Genomic DNA, 23,664 nt, shown 5'->3' on the forward strand with positions numbered 1-23,664 from the left:
CAAAACAACAATGAGATATCACCTCACACCTTTCAGGATAGCTGAAATTAACACAGGAAACCTCAGATAGTGGTGAGGATGCAGAGAAAGGGGAACCCTCTTACACCGTTGATGGGAATGCAAACTGGGTACAGACACTGAGGAAAACAGTATTCAGTCTGTACTTCCATTATATTTTAAGCTCTTCAGAGGTAAAGATTATATCTTATTTATTTTTGTTTTCCCTTGATCTGAGCACAGTTCTTTGAAAATTTTGTTTTTAATGATTCAAAAATTTAAAAATAGAACTATCCTATGATCCAGCAATTGCACTACTACATATTTGCCCAAAGGAAACAAAAATACAGATTTGAAGAGACACATGCACCCTGATGTTTATATCAGCATTATCAACAATAGCCAAATTATGAAAACAGCCCTAGTGTGCATCAAACTGATGAATGGATAAAGAAGATGTGGTGTATATAAACAATGGAATATTACTCAGCCATCAAAAAGACCGAAATCTTGCCTTTTGCAATGACATAGATGGAGCTAGAGTGTATTGTGCTAAGCAAAATAAGTCACTCAGAGAAAGACAAATACCATATGATTTCGCTCATATGTGGAATTTAGGAAATAAAGCAGATTAACATTTGGGGAAAAGAGAGACAGACCATAAAACAGACTTTTAACTACAGAAAACAAAATGACAGTTGCTGGAGGGGAGGTGGGTTGGGGATGGGCTAAATGAATGATATGTATTAAGAAGGGCACTTGTTGTGATGTGCACTGGGTGTAATATGTAAGTGATGAATCACTAAATTCTACTCCTGAAACCCATATTATACTATATGTTAACTAACTAGAATATAAAAACTTAAAAAAACAACGAAGAAAAGGAAAAATAATAGGGAGGGCACGTACTGCATGGAGCACTGGGTGTGATGCCAAAACAATGAACACTGTTATGCTGTAAATAAGCAAATAAAAATAAATAAATTTAAAAAAAAAAAAAAAAAAAAAAAAAAAAAAAAAAAAAAGAAAAAGAAGAAGAGAAAAAAAGAAACCTCCTGTGCACTGTTGGTGAGATTATAAACAGGTACAGCCTCTGTGAAAAACTGTATGAAGTTCTTCAAACAAATTAATAAAACTACCATATGATTCTGTAATTCCACTTCTGGGAATAAATCCAAAACAAACAAAAACATCATGCTGAAGAGATATCTGCACCCACATGTTCACTGCAGCATTATTTCCAGTATCCAAGATATAGAACAACCTAAGTGATACCAACAGATTAATGGATAAGGTAAGTATGATACACAGACACACACAGAAATATTACTTAGCCATAAAGAAGGAAATCTTGCCATTTGCAATAACATGAATGGGTCTGGATAGCATTTTGCTAAACAATTTACGTCCAACAGAGAAAGCAATATTTGTATGTTGTCTAAAATTAAAGAAAGAACTCATAGAAAAAGATCAGAATTGTGGTTACCAGGGGCAGAGGTGTTGGGGTTCAGGAATTAGATAAAGGTGGTCAAAGGTTTGTACCTTTGTATGAATTAAAAGATAAATAAGTACTAAGGATCTAGTTTATAGCACAATGCCTATAGTTAACACTGCTATATGGTATATTTGAGAGTTAAGGGAGTAAATGCTGAGCATTCTCATCATGAGGAAAAGAACATTTTTTTCCTTTTTTTTTGCATCTACATGAAATGATCGATAGTAACTAAATGTATTGTGGTAATCATTTCACAATATATACAAGTCAAATCATGCTGCATAACTTAAATTTGTACAGGATTGTATGTTGTGTATCTCAATACATATGGAAAACATTTGGAAAAAAAGAACAGTAAGAGTAAGTTAAAGTGAAGGAGTCCTCCTCTTCCACTGCAACAGTAGGATAAAGGTAAGTATATTACTATTATAGATGAAAAAAGAGACGTTTAGTCATTCCTTTGACAACATTCATTAAAAACAAAAAATTTTCAAAGAACTGTGCTCAGATCAAGGGAAACCAAAAATAAATAAGATATAATCTTTACCTCTGAAGAGCTTGAAATATAATGGAAGTACAGACTGACATAACTATTTTGATATAAAAAAGTGCTATGAGAATACTTATGTACAGTAAGTTCACCTTTGATGAAATGAAATTCATCAAATTTTAATATGAAAAATGTGTCAGATTTTCCATAGTGGAGAAAGGAAGAAAAGAATTAAGTACAGGAAACAAAGTGAACAGAAAGTTTGCTGAGTGAGTAAGAGAACAAGTTTTGGAAACATGCAAGATCTAGACTGAATTCAAAGCCATTCTACTTTTTTACTACGTGACCATGAATAGATAACCTAACCTCTATAAAAACGAAGGTAATAAATATTGCTTTTAGCACCGTTGTAAGAATTAAATAGATGTAAGTAGGATAGTCAGCATAGTATCTATCCTATAGAAAGTAAAAAGATAAATGATATTTGTCATTTTAAAGTAAGTCAATTCATTTTGTAAACTGCAAAACATGACACAAATATAAGGCATTATTTTTTTCTGAAACCTAACGAATAGTTTAAAAACACATCTAAATCTGTAAGCATTTTATAATATATGAGATAATATTTCCCAAGTACTAATATCTAAAAGCACTTCTACTCTTAAAGCATGCGTATATTTATATATGTTCAATATGTAAACGAAGGAATACGCTACATATTTTTGAAAAAAAACTCGATGTTTTAATCATAATTACCAAAATATATTTCCTAATATTTATAAAAAGTTGCAGTTGGGGTGCCTGGGTGGCTCAGTCAGTTAAGTGTCTGCCTTCACCTCAGGTCATGATCTCAGGGTCCTGGGATCAAGCCCCACATCAGGCTCCCTACTCGGCGGGGAGCCTGCTTCTCCCTCTCCCTTGGCCTGCTGCTCCCCTTGCTTGTGCTCTCTCTCTCTACTAAATAAATAGATAAAATCTTTTTTTTAAAAAGTTGCTGTTATACTTCACTTAAAAAATTAAAAAAACCCAGAAATTTGCACCTAAATATTATTAGCTACTTTACCTATAATGCCACAAAACCTACCTTTTCTTCTCTTTCTATTTCAAGTTGTTTCTTAACAGACAAAAGTTCATTTCTGAGATTAGACAATTCAGTCTCCTAAAGGAAAAAAAAATTGAAATTTATAGTGTATCCATATATTTCTCAAAACAGTGAAAATGCTAATGTTTCATATATATTTACTTTTACAGAGAAATAAATTCACTCATAAAATATATGCACTTTATTTTTTACTATGTTCAGTTAGGTACAACATATCGTACCTCATTAGTTATTTATGTAGTATTCAAAGTTTCATTAGTTGTGTATAACATCCAGTGCTTACTTTAAGAGCCTACTGACTGATATGAAGGCTGCTAGTTGAACATGACTAAAGATTTCATTTAGACAAATTTTTATAGTCTTCTAAAGAAATATTTAACAATACATATTTCTCTCCTTCTCACGTTCTCCCAATCTATTCCATTCTTCCTCTCCCAATCTCTATCAAGCTCCAAATTTATTTGTAACTGGAGTTGTATTTATTCATTTGAAAAAAAGAATTTATCCTACATTTCAGAAAATAAAACTGGAAAACCATTTAACTATAAAATCTGTAAGATCTTTTTTAAATCTAAGATTCTTTGATTCTGTATCTCAAAAATTATGTGCTTTATTTAATATTATTCTTTACCACTAGTCATGCTGATATGAAAATTGGCTTTACTGCTATTTGTTCTGTATCTCACCAAAGCTGCTTTCACTGATGACTGTTCTTGTTCTTTGCTTTTATAAAGTCCTAGTTCTGAGTCTCTTTCTTCAACTATTTTATCATATTGGTGCTATATTAAACAGAGAAAATATTTTAAGTATCCTAGAACACAAATAAATTATTTTTTTTAAAGATTTTTATTTATTTATTTGACAGAGATCACAAGGAGGCAGAGAGGCAGGCAGAGAGAGGGGTGGGGAAGAGGCTCCCCACTGAGCAGATAGCCTGATGTGGGGCTCAATCCCAGGACCCCGGGATCATGACCTGAGCCAAAGGCAGAGGCTTCAACCCACTGAGCCATCCAGGTGCCCCATAAATTATGTTTTAATAATACTAGTATCCTTACACATTTTATATTCACAGAAAATGTCAATAAATTCCATTTTATATATATATATGACCTTTTTTCTAATTTTTAATCATTTTTATTAAAATAAACAATGAAATATAGAAAACAGTCTTGAAAATAATCAAACACAAGAACAACAAAAAATTCTTTTTAATTGGAAATGTTGAGTTTCATAATTAAAAAATAGGCTATAAACACCAATCTCTTAGAAAAGTAACTGATTCCAGACCCAAATCTGGGGCAGGAAATACAAGATGAGTCTTGAACATGTTGTTATAATAGAAAGCAAAAAAAGCGGTCAAGTCAAAAGGACTGGCCAGCTAGTTTGAAGAGTCTCCCACTGCCCAAAAAAGGAACAATTTGGGTGTCAAGGATTAGACTGGATTGAGACATGCCAAATATGTTTAAATCTCTGAGTTCACAATATTTTTATGAATTTTTAAAATATTATTAAAATATGTTTAATCCTCATTGGTTACCTCATATGTTATATCCCACCAACAATTTTAAGGATGAATAGGTAGGTATAGCCCACCTCTTATTCCAGATCTTGAAGGGAATAAAGCTGAATTCCATAACAGAATGATTACTTTTATAACAATAAAAAATAAAGGACAAACACAACAAACATTAAGTGTTTCATCTATTTATACCACTGATAAAAATTTGTTTAGCTTAATGTGTGTTAGACACACATAATGAATATATTTATATCCTTTACCAGATACATATTCTGGGGATGTATTTAAATAAATATAACGTGCAAAATGCTATAAGAAGAGTACTAGGAAAATTAAGAAGAAAAGTTATTACTTCCATACATAATAGATGACAAGGAGAGGGATTCTCAAAGAAGGGACACTCAAACTCAGCTTTTGGTGTGGTTAAGATCTAAACTTAGAGAAATGGAAGATCAAGAGTATTCTAGCTGTAATCAGTCATTATTGCAAATTTTCTGACAAATCAGACTCCTATCTTGATTTCACCATCTTTATGCATAAATATGGCTGTAATTAATAGTTCTCATTACACACACGTTACCTTATGTTTTTCCATAAGTGCTACCATTTCAGCTATTTTATGTTGACATCGTATATCAATTTCTTTCTGTAATTTTACTGCTTCATTGGCTACTACTTTTGCTTTCTCAACCTATCAAATAAAGTATTTCTTAAAATTAATGCACAAAAAACAAATTTAACTTAAATGCAAAGACCATATATACTACTTACATAAAATGCAGAAATCAAACACCAGGAAATGAGGAAAGCTAAGTAAGAGATGCATTACTGTTTGGGTTTATTTTAGGGTGTCCTATCAAGTGAGATGATAGTATAACACTATAATGACCACTTAATCTTTTCAAAATAATACATTACTTAATACACAAATACTTAGAATAACAAAGATACTTTTTAACTGTCACATATAAATTTATTAAATCTTTTAAAAATCATAACTTCAGAATTGCTTTTCTCTTAAAATGCTAGTAAACAAATAGAGTTTTAATATAACAAATTTTCAAACATATTTAGTTTTTCCTACCTCTTCTAAAAGATTTTCTTCTGATATCTTTTTGTCCTCAATTTTTTTTTGATAGCTGTCAGTCATTTCCTTAAATTTCTGTTTGGCACCTTCTAGTTCTAATTCTAATTTACTGACCTTTGAGTAAAGAAAATAGCATTAACATTAGAAATGTGCATTACTTGAAAATATTCTATATTCACTTTGTGGTTCTGCAACTCTTAAAGCATTACTTACTCACTGAAATTATGGCTGGATCATTTTCCTTACAGTTTTCATATGGTGAGATGTGATTTTTCACAAAACCCCTAAAATATACATTTCGTCCTGACAAGTAATATTTTTAAAGTAGCCATATTTTCATTTATGATCTATATCTCAGCAATATTTAAACTATTTGTTCTGAGGTTCAGGTTTTGTTACAGTGACTATTCCATTTCGATAGAACACCCATGTGATTCAAAGAAAAAAGCATGTTCTGGGCGCCTGGGTGGCTCAGTGTGTTAAGTCTCTGCCTTCCGCTCAGGTCATGATCTCTGGGTCCTGGGATCGACCCCATGTCAGGCTCTCTGTTCAGCAGGGAGCCTGCTTCCCCCTCTCTCTGCCTACTTGTGATCTCTGTCAAATAAATAAAATAAAATCTTTTTTTAAAAAAGTATATTCTTTTTTAAAAAGCAGCTTTAATGAGGTGTAACAGATACATACACAAAAAACTATGCATATTCAACGTTAACAATTTGATGAGTTTAGACATATGCATATACCATGAAACCATCATAATTAATATACATAACGTATCACCTCCAAAAGTTTCCTTCTAGTCCTTTGTTTTCTACCATAAAAACAATTTAACATGAGATCTATCCTCTTCACAAATTTAAAAGTTCACAATATAGTATTATTAACTATAGGTACTGTGCTGTACAGCAGACATCTAGAACTAATTTATCTTACCTAACTGGAAACGTTATACAAGTTGAAGAACTCTCCATTTCCCCTGCCTTTTACCTATTCTAATCTCCATTCTAATCTCTGCTTCTGCTAATCCTTGCTCTTCTTTATAGCTTTATAGCTCTTTATAGCTATATTCTTTATAGCTTCTTTATAGCTCTACTGAGTAAAAAACCCTCCATTTGTTTCCTGGAGTCCATAGTCTCTCATGGTTCATTTCCCCTTCTGAGTCCCCCCCTTCATTTTTCCCTTCCTTCTTGTAATGCCTTCCATGCCATTCTTAATGTTCCACAAATAAATGAAACCATATGATAATTTAGACTTTCTGTGTTTGACTTATTTCACTTAGCATAATCTCCTCCAGTCCCATCCATGTTGATGCAAAAGTTGGGTATTCATCCTTTCTGATGGCTGAGTAATATTCCATTGTATATACGGACCACATCTTCTTTATACATTCATCTGTTGAAGGACATCTTGGTTCTTTCCACAGTTTGGCTATTGTGGACATTGCTGGTATGAACACTGGGGTGCATATGGCCCTTCTTTTCACTACACCTGTATCTTTAGGGTAAATACCCAGTAGTGCAATCGTAGAGTCAAAGGGTAGCTCTATTTTAATTTTTTGAGGAATCTCCACAGTTTTCCAGAGTGGATGCACCAACTTGCATTCCCACCAACAGTGTAAGAGGGTTCCCCTTTCTCCACATCCTAACCAACATTGTTTCCTGTCTTGTCAATTTTTGCCATTCTGACTGGTGTAAGGTGGTACCTCAATGTGGTTTTGATTTGAATCTCTCTGATGGCTAATGATGATGAACATTTTTTCATGTGTCTGTTAGACACTTGTATATCTTCTTTGGAGAAGTGTCTGTTCATGTGCTCTGCCCATTTTTGATGTGGTTATCTGTTTTTTGAGTGTTGAGTTTGAGGAGTTCTTTATAGATCTTGGATATGAGCCCTTTGTCTGTAGTGTCATTTGCAAATATCTTCTCCCATTCTGTGGGTTGCCTCTCTGTTTTGTTGACTGTTTCCTTTGCTGTGCAGAAGCTTTTGATCTTGATGAGGTCCCAAAAGTTCATTTTCGCTTTTGTTTCCTTTGCCTTTGGAGACATGTCTTGAAAGAAGTTGCTGTGGCCGGTGTCAAAGAGGTTATTGCCTATGTTCTCCTCTAGGCTTTTGATGGATTCCTGTCTCACATTGAGGTCGTTCATCCATTTGAGTTTATCTTTGTGTATGGTATAAGGTAATGGTCAAGTTTCATTTTTCTCTATATAGCTGTCCAATTTTCCCAGCACCATTTATTGAAGAGACTGTCTTTTTTCCATTGGATATTTTTCCCTGCTTTGATCATGGAGTTGTGGGTCCATATCTGGGCTCTCTATTCTGTTCCATTGGTCTATGTGCCTGTTTTTGTGCCAGTATCATGCTGTCTTGGTGATCACAGCTTTATAACATAACTTGAAATCAGGCAATGTGAGGCCCCAGCTTTGTTTTTCAACATTTCCTTGGCAATTCTAGCTAAACTCAGGGGACTGGTTGAAATGGAGTCCCCCACTCCTTTGCCATCTTGGGAATCTCTCTGATGCTTTTTTAAAGATTCTATTTCTTCACTGAGATTCTCCATTTATTCATTATAAACATACCTGCCTTTTCATCTTTGAATATACTTATAAAAACTATATAAATGCTCTTATCTCCTAATTCCAACATCTGGGTCACCTTAGAGTGATTTCCTATTGACTTATTTTTTTTTTAAAGATTTTATTTATTTATTTTTTTTTAAAGATTTTATTTATTTATCAGAGAGAGATCACAAGTAGGCAGAGAGGCAGGCAGAGAGAGTGAGAGGGAAGCAGAGCTCTGCTCCCTTCAGAGCAGAGAGCCTGACATGGGACTCGATCCCAGGACCCTGAGATCATGACCTGAGCCGAAGGCAGCGGCTTAAACCACTGAGCCACCCAGGCACCCCCTATTGACTTATTTTTAATACTACTAATGGTTATCTGTGTCATCTTCATTTTAGGGCTACTACAACTAATGTTGCTATGAGTATTTTGTGTATTTCTCTTGATTCTACCTATAGTAGGCTGAATTACAGGATACATGTTAGTTACTTTTCTATATGATTCCAGAAGTTTGAGAATTCTTTTCATTTTTTTTTAAATTTTTTTATTTATTTGATAGACAGAGATTGCAACTAGTCAGAGAGGCAGGCAGGGAGAGAGAGGAGGAAGCAGGCTCCCTGCTGAGCAGAGAGCCCGATGTGGGGCTTGATCCCAGGACCCTGGGATCATGACCTGAGCTGAAGGCAGAGGCTTTAACCCACTGAGCCACCCAGGTGCCCCAAGAATTCTTTTCATTTTTAACACAATGTTTATATATTTTTCATCTCAAATAGTATTAAAGGAAGGTATAAGATTTTTGTTTTCCTAGAAAACGAACATCTTTCAAATACTGAGAACTACTGTTTTCCATTCAAGACTCAAAAACTATTTGAGTACTTACTGTCAGTTGCTATTCAAAGACTTAGGAATATGATAATAAACAAATCAGGGCTCTGACATCATAAGCTGACATTCCTTAACTTTTTTTCTATAAAATCAATGGTTCTCAAACTTCTTGTGCAGCAGGATAACCATGTACAGACCTTCTATAATATGTAGATTCCAAGGCTTTACTCCGAACCTACTCAATCTCAAATTTGAAAGTATGGGTAAGAAATATGAATACACACATATACCACACATATTCATATATTTAAGCTGCTTGGATTATTCTGATACAGCTAAGTCACAGACAAGCACTCTATTAAAAAGAATGATTCCTACAATCTCAAAAGAATTTTTGAATATAACTGCTACAATATAAGAGTATGAAATTCCTAAGTTTTCATCTACTTACTAGTATTTTAAAAACAAAAATAAATATTCCAAATACCTTTATCTCATAAATATTCAGTTGCTTGCTTTCTGCTGTGCCCTTTTTTTTTAAGGCCTTGTTCTGTAAAAAATTAAAATAAAGAATTATGCTTAGTTAACAACATGATTCCATTTTGCATTGCCACTGACTTAGACTGAAATTACTAAAGGAAAGGAAAGCATTATTCCCTAAAAATGTAGTGAAAAAATTAGTTTTTTTTAATACTTTAATTTTGAGAATCAGTACCTACCTCCTGCTGGAGTTCTTCAATACATTTGCTTTTATTTTCAACTTGTTTCCTTAAATTGTTACACTAAAAAATTATGAGAAATTATGATTATTTTATTCAACATTCTAGTCAAAATAAGTAACTTTAATAAAAATATTTCATAAAATAATATAAATGTCACTTCAAAAATTATGTAGTTTAGTAATTCCATAGTGTCTAAAATTATGTGATCAAGTAAATTTTAATAAAGATTTTTCTCAACAGAAATTTGAAATTCTTCACATTTCTTAACCTACTTAAAGAACACATGAATTCAATTACTTTAAGGAAAATGTGCCTCTTGCTCAATCCCATATAGAAGGCAGAATTGTATTATTAATCAGATTTTGAAAAGCTATAGCCAAAGGTAAGATTAACTGTAATTTGCCTTCATCCTTACTCATTATTCCTCATTTCTCATTCTGAGTCTCTTTTACTTTTATATTTGGGGGAGGGGAAAAATGTGATACTCTATCTCCTCATAACTACATTCTAACTCCTCTTATAGAAATACCACCTAACACTTTTTTATATCACACTTTGAGAGACTATTTCACCTGAGTACACATGCATGATTGGACTAAGAAGCATTAGGCTAAGAAGTAACTGGACTACCATAAAAGCAGAGCAGATACCTAAACAGTCCTAAAACATTACGGATAATGTAAGTTGTACAAATTTCCATCAAAGTAGAAAGAAACTCCAATGGAAAAAAAAATTTAATCTCTCAGCACAAAATACTCTGTTAAATATTTTTATTGCAGAGCCCATGTGTAGTCATCATCAGCTATTATTCTAAAACTGAGTAATACATGGCACAGCTGCTTAATAATCTTATTTTTAATATGCCCAACCCCCCTAAAGTCTATTTCAGAAAACTCAAAAGAAAACAAAGGAAGAAAAGCTACAGAAAAATGAGAGACATTTTGGTGATTTTCATGCCAATTTTACTGGTATAAATACCTTAGCAGGTGCAACTATTTGTGGATACAATTTTTACTTATTTTAAAAATCAAGGATTTCCAATTCTGGCCAAAAAGCCACCTGTATATTCTGAACAACCTTCCTGATAAAAAATAATTTAAAAGGAAATGGCTACAAAATGAGGAACCTGCTTACTTGAAATTATAGCTTTAAAGTAATAATAGGTTTGGGGTATCACCAAAGCCACCTATGGACATCTGCTGAAACTACCTAGTATAAGGGAGATAGAAGATAAAACTTAGAGCTCACTAAAGGTAAGGAATTCAATATGACAACCCTGCATAAAGCCACAAACTCAAAAGACTGGTCTTAAAGAACTTAGTCATACTTTTGCTACAAAGTCTCTTTTCTCAAAAATGCTTTTTGCAATTTGATAATACCTTGTTTTCTAAGATCTTCATTTGTTTTTCTTTTTTTAAAACTTCACATTCAATGTTGCGAGCCTAAAAAACATTATTTGCCATCATATTTAAAATGTTAACAGAATTTCTATTTTCTTCTGAGTATCTTTCAGAAATGGAATTATAAAACTTACTCTTATATTTCTATAAAATATACATACTTCCAGTTTATTGCTGTATCCTTTTTTAAAAAAGAAATTGTCTTTAATGCTTTTATGTTGATGCTTATCACTTTTACTTTAATTTTAGCCCAATATTATTTTGTAATGTTTTATCAACTTTGTCAGTTTACCTTGAATTTTTTAAAGTTGTCAAACGTCTATAATCTTCTAAATATGTCTTTCGCAAACACTTGTTAATCTGAACCTCAGAACAACCCAATGATAAAGTCAGGTATTATTATCTCCATTTTAGGGATGAGAAAATAAGCTCAGAGAAAGCAAGTATGAAATAATATAAATGTCTGAACTAAGATAGTGGGTTGTGGGGGGAAAGGTAAAATGAATGTCAGGCAAATTTCTGAGAACTACTTGCAAATTCGATTTTTTCTAAGAACCTGGTTCAGTAAGTAAATTGAAATCTAACCACAGAAAAAGATTAAATGTACCAACTTGTCTTGCATTTTGGGCTTTTTTCCTAACTCATCACTAATATCTTGTACATTGGTAAAATACATTTAAATTCTTGATAAAGGATTTTTACTTTAAACACCAAATTCATGTTTTTCCCCATCACAAAAGGATTAGTGTCTTGAAGCAGCCTTTGATGCAAATTTTAAAGTAGTAAATTACATAGCAAATCTTCAGGAGATTAAATTCCTTTTTAATAAATATGAAACTGAAAGAAAAAATACCTTTTTGAAAGAAAAAAAATGTGGTATAGTTTAAAGAATGTCAGAAAGTCAGCACTACTATTTCTTAGTTATGTAGCCTTTCAAACTTTTTTACCTTTTGGAGGCTCAATTTCTTAATTCATAAAATGAGGACAAAAATAACTTGCAGTTAACTAAGAGAACATATACAAAGAACTAGAATGTTGCTGGTATACTGTAAGCCCTTAAAAATATTAGCTCATCTCATCCTTACAATCTTAGTTGTAAGACAGTCTTACAGTTTTCTATAAATAAATATGACACACCTCATGTCAAAACTCTTCAATAATGTCAAATTCCTAAATATAGTTTATGGGACCTTAAATAATCTGCCCTTATCTCCCAAGCTTCATTTCCCCTATCCTTCATCTCCCCATGCTTATCTCTATCCTCAGCTTTCCCTACTCCCTTCACTATTACTACTATTTTAAACTCCACCTTTCAGCCAAGATGAACTTTCCATAGTTTTTTAAATATGACATTCTCCAGGTACCTGGCTGGCTCAGTCGTTACGCATCTGCCTTTGGCTCAGGTCATGGTCCCAGTGTCCTGGGATGGAGCCCCACATCGGGCTCCCTACTTGGCAGGAAGCCTGCTTCTCCCTCTCCCACTCGCCCTGCTTGTGTTCCCTCTCTCACTGGGTCTCTCTCTGCCAAATAAATAAATAAAATCTTTAAAAAATAAAAATTAAAAATGAACAAATATGACACTCTCTCATACTCTGTATGTAGTGTGTGTGTGCTTATAATTTATAATACTCCCTGATATATTTGTGTCCATCCCTCTGCCTTCCAGTAATTTCTATTAATCTTAGGTTTCAAAGTGAATGTCACTTCTTCCAGGAAGTTGTCCTGATTCAATTTTTGATTAGATGCTCCTTGTATAGGCTCCAGGAGGAACTACTTTGGTCTGGCCACCATTCTTTCCTGAGAAGACTCTGTTAGTGTAAATTCCATAGTAATCCTGTTAAATCCATGTAGTTTGATGGAAGCTGATCTGTTTCCAGGAGTAGATAGGTACACAGCTCAGGCTTCACCAAATTACTCTATCCCTTAACCACAATGACTGACTTAGGAATAAGTAAGTAAAATTAAACTAGGGCAAAGTCTTCTCCAAGATGTTTTTCGGAGCTTTCAAGACACTTTTTTTTTAAAAGCTTTCCGACTAATTCCAGTGCCTTTCACATCTTTCCCATTCCATTCTTAGAAATTAAAATGTGACTTCCCTAGTAATAATTAAAAAGAAAAAACCCACCTTAACTGAATCACACATTATCCATCAGAACAAATGAAGTCTAAACTGGGCACCGAGAACAGTGCCTGGCACGAGTAGATAGCTAATAATACATGCTGAGTGAATGAAAAAACACAGTCAAGGCCTTCACAATCTAGCTTCATCTATTTTGGCAAATCTTCTCCCCATTATGTATACTGTATACTATAATCATGTCACATACTTTGTACCATTTCACTTTTGTGACATTCTTCCCTAAAAACTTTCCTATCTCAACTTGTTGAAATCATATCCACCAAAGCACAAAACAAACTTATAATTTATCAGTATGTTCTTTACTACTAAAATATGAATGCTTTTAGCCTAAAAGTGTATATCATCATTAAATATTAAGCGTTTATGACATTTGTAATTATGCCACTATTTCTTCTACATATAAACCATATAAGCAAAATAAACTAACGCTGCCTATCGCTTTAAGGTCAACTGCATACAATAGTCCCTATATCGATAGCATACTTCACTTTTATTTTTTTTTAGACATGTGCTGTTGACTTTATGATTTGAAATTGTTATACAATTTATTAATATAACATACATTTTCTTCACTCTTGTCCAATTTACACTTAACTTCATCTCCTTTCTTTTTTAATTCTTCTCTCACAGATTCCAGTTCATTTCTTAAAGGAAATGGAAGAGTGACATTATAAAAAAAAAAAAAAGCCATATTTTTGTTTTACTGCTTTTCTGGGATTTCTTAAAATGGTTGATTATTATATTTTTTGTTGGTTTAAATTTTTATTTTGTTTAGCAATTTTTCATGCATTAATGTCAATAGGCATACTTCCCCTCCTACACTTAAATTACCTTATACATTTAATTTGAAACTAATTATCTAGATTTTTTAATCCATTAAAAAAAGAAAAACTTATTTCTTATTTAAGTCAAGATTTCACTTTACTCTTTTCTTTAAGAAGTCATAAATTAGTCATCATTCTAAGATGTAGTCATAACTTTATACAAATAAATTAGGGATATAAATGCAAGTGATTTTAATGAAGGACTACATGACTGAGATATTTAGATAGAAAACATCCCTACATAGAAAGAGGGTATCTCTGGAAACACACACAAGAAACAGTGATACCCCTGGGGAGGAAAACTAGAAAGCAGAAAGATGAAGAAAAGATAGTTTCCTTTCCCTGGGTTCCCCCTTGTTGCTTTGAATTTTGTGCCATATGCATATATTGTCTTTTCAAAATTTTTGAAATTAAAAATCTGCCCGCTGTACATGAATGCAATGGTATTTTTGTCTCAGATACTTGAAGTTATTTCTAATTATATTCTCCCTGGCTAGCACTAATATGTTGCTGGGTTTAGGGTGTATGCACAGAATATTATTCAGTCATATGGAATAATTGGCTTTGTAAAAACTGAATCCATGATATTTACCCTTTAACTGAGTATTAAATTTTTAATTGACATATTCTTACTTTTCCTATATATTTATATTTAGAGTTCTATAAGTCTATATACAAAAAGATATAAACAAAATAATCTGAATCCTCTTAAATAAAGAGCAGCCTTTCCCCAAAATAAGTCTTCACTTTTTATCCTCTAAATGTACAGTGCCTTAGTCACTGAGATCCAATCTAAAAATTTCTCAGTTGCTTCTCAATGAGAAAATTGAGCAAAAACAACTAAAGGAGTCAATAGAAATACAATAAAAGATGACTTTCCAAACCTACAAAATAACAACAGTTATGTGGCCAGGAACTGTACATAGCACTTTATTCACATTATCTCAATCCTAAATGTTAACCAAATATAAAAAACCAAAACTTAATACTTTAGACTATAAGTACAATCAAGAGCCCCCAAATATTTGGAAATCATCTAAACTACTAATGGATTAAAAGGAAACAAAATATAAAAACATGTTACTTAGAAAATAGACAGGAAAACACTATATATGAAAACCCAAGTCAGAGATCCATAGTTGTGTTAAGAAGTAAGCTATCTTGAAATGTTTTTATTATTTGAAAAAGAGAAAGAAAAACTGAATGTCAATATATCAGTTTGAAAAAGAACTAAAGAAAAGATTAATATTTGAGGGGCGCCTGAGTGGCTCAGTGGATTAAGCCGCTGCCTTTGGCTCCGGTCATGATCTCAGGGTCCTGGGATCTAGTCCCACATCGGGCTCTCTGCTCGGCAGGGAGCCTGCTTCCTCCTCTCTCTCTGCCTGCCTCTCTGCCTGCTTGTGATCTCTCTCTGTCAAATAAATAAATAAAATCTTTTAAAAAAAATAAAAAAAAAGAAAAGATTAATATTTGATTTCAAGCAGACAAATTTCTAAGTAGAAAAGCAATAGGAAAAATTACCCCACCCTAAAAAAGACAATTAGATCTTATACAAAATGAAAAAACTTATGCACAACAAAAAAATTACCCAAAGTGAAAGGAAAACAAGTTGGGAGAAATATGTACTATAAATAAAACAAGGCAAGGGATTACTATATTTTTTAAAGCTTAAATAAATCAGTAAGAAAACAATTTAGGCCTCAAAATATTAATGGGGAACAGATATAAGCAATATTAGAAAAAAGAAATTCAAGCAAGTAAGCATAAAAAATTCCAAAGCTTATTTTGCACAGCAAAGGAAACAGTTAACAAAACCAAAAGACAACTGACAGAATGGGAGAAGATATTTGCAAACGACATATCAGATAAAGGGCTAGTGTCCAAAATCTATAAGGAACTTAGCAAACTCAACACCCAAAGAACAAACAATCCAATCAAGAAATGGGCAGAGGACATGAACAGACATTTCTGCAAAGAAGACATCCAGATGGCCAACAGACACATGAAAAAGTGCTCCACATCACTCAGCATCAGGGAAATACAAATCAAAACCACAATGAGATATCACCTCACACCAGTCAGAATGGCTAAAATTAACAAGTCAGGAAATGACAGATGCAGGGGAGGATGCGGAGAAAGGGGAACCCTCCTCCACTGTTGGTGGGAATGCAAGCTGGTGCAACCACTCTGGAAAACAGCATGGAGGTTCCTCAAAATGTTGAAAATAGAACTACCCTATGACCCAGCAATTGCACTACTGGGTATTTACCCTAAAGATACAAACGCAGTGATCCGAAGGGGCACGTGTACCCGAATGTTTATAGCAGCAATGTCTACAATAGCCAAACTATGGAAAGAACCTAGATGTCCATCAAAAGATGAATGGATAAAGAAGAGGTGGTATATATACACAATGGAATACTATGCAGCCATCAAAAGAAATGAAATCTTGCCAGTTGTGACAACGTGGATGGAACTAGAGGGTATCATGCTTAGTGAAAATTAGAGAAAGATAACTATCATATGATCTCCCTGATATGAGGAAGTGGAGATGTAACATGGGGGGTTAGGGGGATAGGAGAAGAAAAAATGAAAGAAGATGGGATTGGGAGGGAGAGGGAGACAAACCATAAGTGACTCTTAATCTCACAAAACAAACTGAGGGTTGCTGGGGGGAGGGGGGGTTGGGATAGGGGGAGTGGGGTTATGGACATTGGGGAGGGTGTGTGCTATGGTGAGTGCTGTGAAGTGTGTAAACCTGGTGATTCACAGACCTATACCCCTGGGGATAAAAATACATTATATGTTTATAAAAAAATAGGAAATAAATAAAAAATTTTTTAAAAAAGATGGAAAAAAAATTCCAAAGCTTAGCCAAAAAATAAAAATTACAAATCATAAGAACAATGAGTTGTTTTTATCTGTTATATTATCAAATAAATTAATGCTAATTCCCAAAAAAATTAAAAGATTTTGGAACCATCATTTTCATACAATAGTGCTTGTACTCTATGGTTTACAACCAGTATAACCTATTTAAAAACCATTTGACTATCAAAAGTCATTGAAACAATTATTCCAGTAACTCAGTAAATTATACTCCTTGAAACATATCCTATCAAATTCAAAATAAGAAAAAAATCTGTATGCACCAAGTTGTTAACTATAGTATTGTCAATGATAGTGAAAAATAAGAAAATAAGTGATAGTGAAAAATAAGAAAAGGATTAAAATAAATACTGTTATATCCACTTGACTGGTTTATAGGCATTAAAAGAGATGATTTGAAAACACCTAGAAACATGGACAATGCTTAAAAATATTATTTTTTTTTAAATTTCTCATCTAGGCTCCATAGCTCTGGGGTTAGAGCATGGGTCTTATAAAAATTTCTCTTCTAAGAGAAGAACCACATGGTCCTCTCAATTGATGCAGAAAAAGCATTTGACAAAATCCAGCATCCATTCCTGATGAAAACGCTTCAAAGTATAGGGATAGAGGGAACATTCCTGAACTTCATAAAATCTATTTATGCAAGACCCACAGCAAATATCATCCTCAATGGGAAAAAGCTTGCAGCCTTCCCGTTGAGATCAGGAACGCGACAAGGATGCCCACTCTCACCACTCTTGTTCAACATAGTATTAGAAGTCCTAGCAACGGCAATCAGACAACAAAGAGAAATAAAAGGTATCCAAATTGGCAAGGAAGAAGTCAAACTCTCTCTCTTCGCAGATGACATGATTCTTTACATGGAAAACCCCAAAGACTCCACCCCCAAACTACTAGAACTCATACAGCAATTCAGTAACGTGGCAGGATACAAAGTCAATGTACAGAAATCAGTAGCTTTCTTATACACTAACAATGAAAATACAGAAAGGGAAATTGGAAAATCGATTCCATTTACTATAACACCAAGAACCATAAGATACCTGGGAATAAACCTAACCAAAGAGGTAAAGGACTTGTACTCGAGGAACTACAGAACACTCATGAAAGAAATTGAAGAAGACACAAAAAGATGGAAGACCGTTCCATGCTCTTGGATTGGAAGAATAAACATTGTTAAAATGTCTATACTGCCTAGAGCAATCTATACTTTTAATGCCATTCCGATCAAAATTCCACCAGTATTTTTCAAAGAGCTGGAGCAAATAATCCTAAAATTTGTATGGAATCAGAAGAGACCCCGAATTGCTAAGGAAATGTTGAAAAACAAAAACAAAACTGGCGGCATCACGTTACCTGATTTCAAGCTTTACTACAAAGCTGTGATCACCAAGAGAGCGTGGTACTGGCATAAAAAACAGACCCATAGACCAGTGGAACAGAGTAGAGAGCCCAGATATGGACCCTCAACTCTATGGTCAAATAATCTTCGAAAAAACAGGAAAAAATATTCAATGGAAAAAAGACAGTCTCTTCAATAAATGGTGCTGGGAAAACTGGAGAGCGATATGTAGAAGAATGAAACTCGACCATTCTCTTACACCATACACAAAGATAAACTCGAAATGGATAAAAGACCTCAACGTGAGACAGGAATCCATCAGAATCCTAGAGGAGAACATAGGCAGTAACCTCTTCGATATCAGCCACAGCAACTTCTTTCAAGATATGTCTCCAAAGGCCAAGGAAACCAAAGCGAAAATGAACTTTTGGGACTTCATCAAGATCAAAAGCTTCTGCACAGCAAAGGAAACAGTCAACAAAACAAAAAGGCAACCCACGGAATGGGAGAAGATATTTGCAAATGACAGTACAGACAAATGGTTGATATCCAGGATCTATAAAGAACTTCTCAAACTCAACACACACGAAACAGATAATCATATCAAAAAATGGGCAGAAGATATGAACAGACACTTCTCCAACGAAGACATACAAATGGCTATCAGACACATGAAAAAATGTTCATCATCACTAGTCATCAGGGAGATTCAAATTAAAACAACATTGAGATACCACCTGACACCAGTTAGAATGGCCAAAATTAGCAAGACAGGAAACAACGTGTGTCGGAGAGGATGTGGAGAAAGGGGAACCCTCTTACACTGTTGCAAATGTTGGGAATGCAAGTTAGTGCAGCCACTTTGGAGAACAGTGTGGAGATTCCTGAAGAAATTAAGAATAGAGCTTCCCTATGACCCTGCAATTGCACTGCTGGGTATTTACCCCAAAGATACAGATGTAGTGAAAAGAAAGGCCATCTGTACCCCAATGTTTATTGCAGCAATGGCTACGGTCGCCAAACTGTGGAAAGAACCAAGATGCCTGAGGGCACGGATGAATGAATAAGGAAGATGTGGTCCATATACACAATGGAGTATTATGCCTCCATCAGAAAGGATGAATACCCAACTTTTGTAGCAACATGGACGGGCCTGGAAGAGATTATGCTGAGCGAAATAAGTCAAGCAGAGAAAGTCAAGTATCATATGGTCTCACTTATTTGTGGAACATAACAAATAACATGGAGGACATGGGGAGATGGAGAGAAGAGGGAGTTGAGGGAAATTGGAAGGGGAGAAGAACCATGAGAGACGATGGACTCTGAAAAGCAACCAGAGGGTTTTGAAGGGGTGGGGGGAGGTGGGAGGTTGAGAAACCAGGTGGTGGGTAATAGGGAGGGCACGTACTGCATGGAGCACTGGGTGTGATGCCAAAACAATGAACACTGTTATGCTGTAAATAAACAAATAAAAAAAAATTCTCTTCTAAATTTTCTTGTATATAATTACTTTCTTAAATATTAAATATAAGAAAGTTTAGGATGCTTTAAAATTAATCTCAAAGTCTAATCTTACTATTTCAACACAAGAGCAAAAGACATTATAATTTTATTATAAGCAGAACTCTAACACAGTAATTCTAATTTTTTACTTTATACCATACTTAACATTAAGTATTATCTAAATTGACTCTAAAAAATTAACAGAAAAGAAGTACTAAAATCTTTTGCCAAAAAAAGCCAATTCATTAGTCTTGCCTTAACTGTGTTTCCGTTTCTTCCAGTTTTTCTATTTGTTTCAACATCTTTTCTTCTTGCTTTTTGCTATTCTAAGGAAATAATCAATGTTGTTTATATTATTTTGTTTCAACAAAATTGAAACTATTGTTTAAAAACTTTTATCCATCAGCATAAAATTCAGCTGTATGTAAAACAAGACAATGGGCTATTTATTTTGCATAGTTCCACAATATTTTCCAGCCTTATTTTAATTATTACCCTAACAATCTCTAAATATTAGCAGCTAAAAAAAAAAAAAAACAAAACAAAACAAAAAAAAACAAAAAACCACAAGTTTTACTTGCTGTTTCCCAGTGATAATTTAAGACTTTTATCCTCTATTCATATTGTTGTGGCTTAAAGGAATGTTTTTACATTCACTGACACCTGCTGATCTTACAGTTGTTCATCTTTTAAGGCCAAAATAAAGCCTCCTCTTCCATGAAGGCAGAAGAGCAATTCTGTCAATTCCGGTAACACCTGGTCCCCAAACTACACATATAACATAGTATTTTGTTTAAGTTACTGGAATATTTAGTTTTTCTATTGAGCCATAAGAACTCAAAGAGGAATATATTCTATTCACCGTTGTATCCTTCACATTCTTACATGATTTACTTAATAAATACTTGTTGAATAAATACTTCATAAAAATCTTGATGCTTAAAATTAGATTATATCAACAGATATAGTCCCTATATTCTGTTCCCCATTACTCACCACCAAAATCAATATGCATCTTTTTCTTTTGAAACAAAGTATCAGCTCTAAGATAATCAGATTTGTAAAGGTGAAAGAATCTTGGAAGGTTATCTATTCTAATACCCTAATTGTACAGGTTAGAAAACGAAGTCACTGGTACTTTCTTTATCAACTCACATCAATATCTTCTTGCTGTTTCTTGATTTCTAGGGCCATATCACTTGTTTCTTGTGCTAGTTCTTTGTTCTCCAGTGAAAGCCTGTTGCAGCTTGCATTTAGTTCAGTAGTCTTAAGCCTATTTTTTAAAAACATGTCAGACCTAAATATTTACCTATTAAATTATATGATGTGGAATTTAATTCAAGATAATCTTAGGGTAAAGAGAGAAGGGCTGGGAGTATAGTAAGATTGGCCATTAGTTAATTTCTGAAGCTGAGTGATAAGTACATGCTGCTTCATTACATTTTTTCCTACACTTTGTACATGTTTAAAATTTTCTCTAAGTTTTACAAGATGTCATATTTTCTTTTACAAGATGTCATATTTTCTTGAATATTCCCTATATACCTCATACTCTATATTTTTCCACAAATTTTGAAGTATATATTATTTTCTTCATATAATTTTTTTGCCTATAGTATACTGTCTCTTAGAAACTATTCCAAACTTCTGGTGATTTGATTAAAGTAGTCATGAGGCATGAACTATCTTTAATAAAATATTTTCATTAAAATAGATTAAACTTGGTTTAACTTCTGTACACAACACTTGAACTGCTCTTACAAGGTCTCAAATGCTCTACACTGGAAGAGAAATTACTGCTATTATTGGTGGCAGTCAGGATCAATTTTAAATGAAAGAAGGGGACTGTGTGGCTCTATGAAATGATTTCAGCAGCATCTATTATTTTCTCCTAATTACCAGTACTGGAAATCCATCAAGGAATAGATTCAAAAATGAAAGTTTGAAAAAGCAAACATATCAAAGATTATATAAATTTATACTAAGTATAAATAACTAACCAGTCCATTTATTAAAAGGAATTTTGGTTAATATATGAATTTTACCCATAAATTCAATGACCTGTATTTTGGTCACTTCAACAAAACAAATCTATGAAATAATTTAACAAAACAAGCAAAATAACTAGGTAGAATTACAAATGATTATTTTTATCAGGAACTAACTATCTCCAAGAAAAGTAATATAGTGATCTTCTAAGTAAGTTTTCAACTTTGTGATGTACTCTTTTTATGTTAATGATATGTACATATCACTGCTAATTTAATTAACAATGAAATTAATAAATTATTTTTATCTTTAATTAGGAATAAAATACAACTTTAACTCCAAATAAATAGTGAATATAACTTACTAATTTATTATTAACTATCAGAAAGCTAAGAAATTGAATACATAACTTACTTATAGAGAAAAAACTTACTTCTCATTTTCAAGCTCAGTTTTCAGCTCTTTAACCTGTTTGGAATAATGCTGTTCACTTGTCACAATGGCAGTTAATTGTATTTCCAAATCATGTACTTTTTCCTGGAAAATGTGTATAATCACAGCAAACATTTTTTTTTTTTACAATTTTCTTGTTTAAAATATGGCCACTTTGTAATCAAGTCAAATATTTGACAATATTTTGGTTAAAAATGTCAAATTTTAAAATATAATAGATTTAATGCCAAAACCATTCTAATTATAGAAAAAGGAGCAATGACAAATGTAATTTAAGTGAATTCCATCTTGATATTCTAAAGCTCAACCAGTAAGATTATATTTACATTTATAAAATATTTCCATCAGTTTTACTCTAGCAGGTAATTAACCTCAATTAAAATGTTCCATTAAGAAAAAATATATTAGTTAATGAAATTAGGTAGAATCTTAAAAACTAATCTGTTCTGGGAGCGTCTGGCTGACTCAGTCAGCTAAGTGTCTGACTTCACCTCAGGTCATGATCTCGGGGTTATGATCGAGCCCCACATGCAGCTCCATGTTCAGCAGGAAGTCTGCTTGTCCCTCTCCCTGCTTATGCTACCTTTCTCTCTCAAATAAATGAAATCTTAAAAAAAAAACAACTATATTGTTGTTACTATTATAAAAATATAATTACAAGGTAATGCTATTACATACTGAAAAAAATACCTTTTTTATTTTTTTAAAAATACCTTTTTAAAAAAAATATATATTCTAAAATTACAGTATGAGAACTGTAAAAGTTATTATAAACAAAGAACTTAATAAAAGTGAAATATTCAATCTATAAATACTAAAGACATCAAAAATGTGATTGTTATATAAACCACAACGTTATGTATACTATTGATATCATAATGTTGATCTTTATCTCCATCATAATATGAAGATGTTCTAGATTTGTTTCAAATCAATCACTAGTATATTAAATGTAGCAGGAACGCTTCCTTCGAAGGAATTATGAGAAGAAATCCTTCACAAAGCAAATCCTTCACAATACCAATCTATTCTGTAAATCTGTATTCTACTAACAAAATGTTGGAAAGAAAATATCTTTTTTAAACAAACCTCTCTGGTTTGGAGAAGACCAGTTAGTTCTTGTTCTGCTCCTTTTAATTCTTCAGCAATCTTCTCAAATTGTTTCTTTTCATCTAAAAGCTTTTGGTTTTCTGCCTATTTAAGAACATTAACAAATCATGACAGACAAAGCACATAGATATGCAAAATAAGCAAAATGCCTAACTAGAGCAAAGACAATTATGAGTTTCTCTCTAGCTAAATAAAAAATTAAAGAGAGAGAGAGAGAGA

General features: G+C 33.1%; 1 protein-coding gene across 1 annotated transcript in view; it reads right to left on the reverse strand.

Moving 5' to 3' along the window:
• Window positions 1-23,664, reverse strand: part of SYCP1 (synaptonemal complex protein 1) — a 145,204-nt gene that overhangs the window by 40,352 nt on the left and 81,188 nt on the right. Inside the window, exons 16-25 of the mRNA XM_045998046.1 lie at window positions 23,425-23,529; window positions 22,316-22,419; window positions 21,049-21,166; window positions 20,149-20,219; window positions 13,895-13,976; window positions 9,790-9,852; window positions 9,558-9,620; window positions 5,688-5,804; window positions 5,184-5,294; window positions 3,067-3,141 (exon numbers count right to left, since the gene is read on the reverse strand). Of these exons, the coding sequence (XP_045854002.1) occupies window positions 3,067-3,141; window positions 5,184-5,294; window positions 5,688-5,804; window positions 9,558-9,620; window positions 9,790-9,852; window positions 13,895-13,976; window positions 20,149-20,219; window positions 21,049-21,166; window positions 22,316-22,419; window positions 23,425-23,529 (909 nt within the window). The remainder of the gene's footprint in view (window positions 1-3,066; window positions 3,142-5,183; window positions 5,295-5,687; window positions 5,805-9,557; window positions 9,621-9,789; window positions 9,853-13,894; window positions 13,977-20,148; window positions 20,220-21,048; window positions 21,167-22,315; window positions 22,420-23,424; window positions 23,530-23,664) is intronic.

The sequence above is a fragment of the Meles meles genome, chromosome 1 (genome assembly GCF_922984935.1).
Source record: "Meles meles chromosome 1, mMelMel3.1 paternal haplotype, whole genome shotgun sequence".
NCBI lineage: Eukaryota > Metazoa > Chordata > Mammalia > Carnivora > Mustelidae > Meles > Meles meles.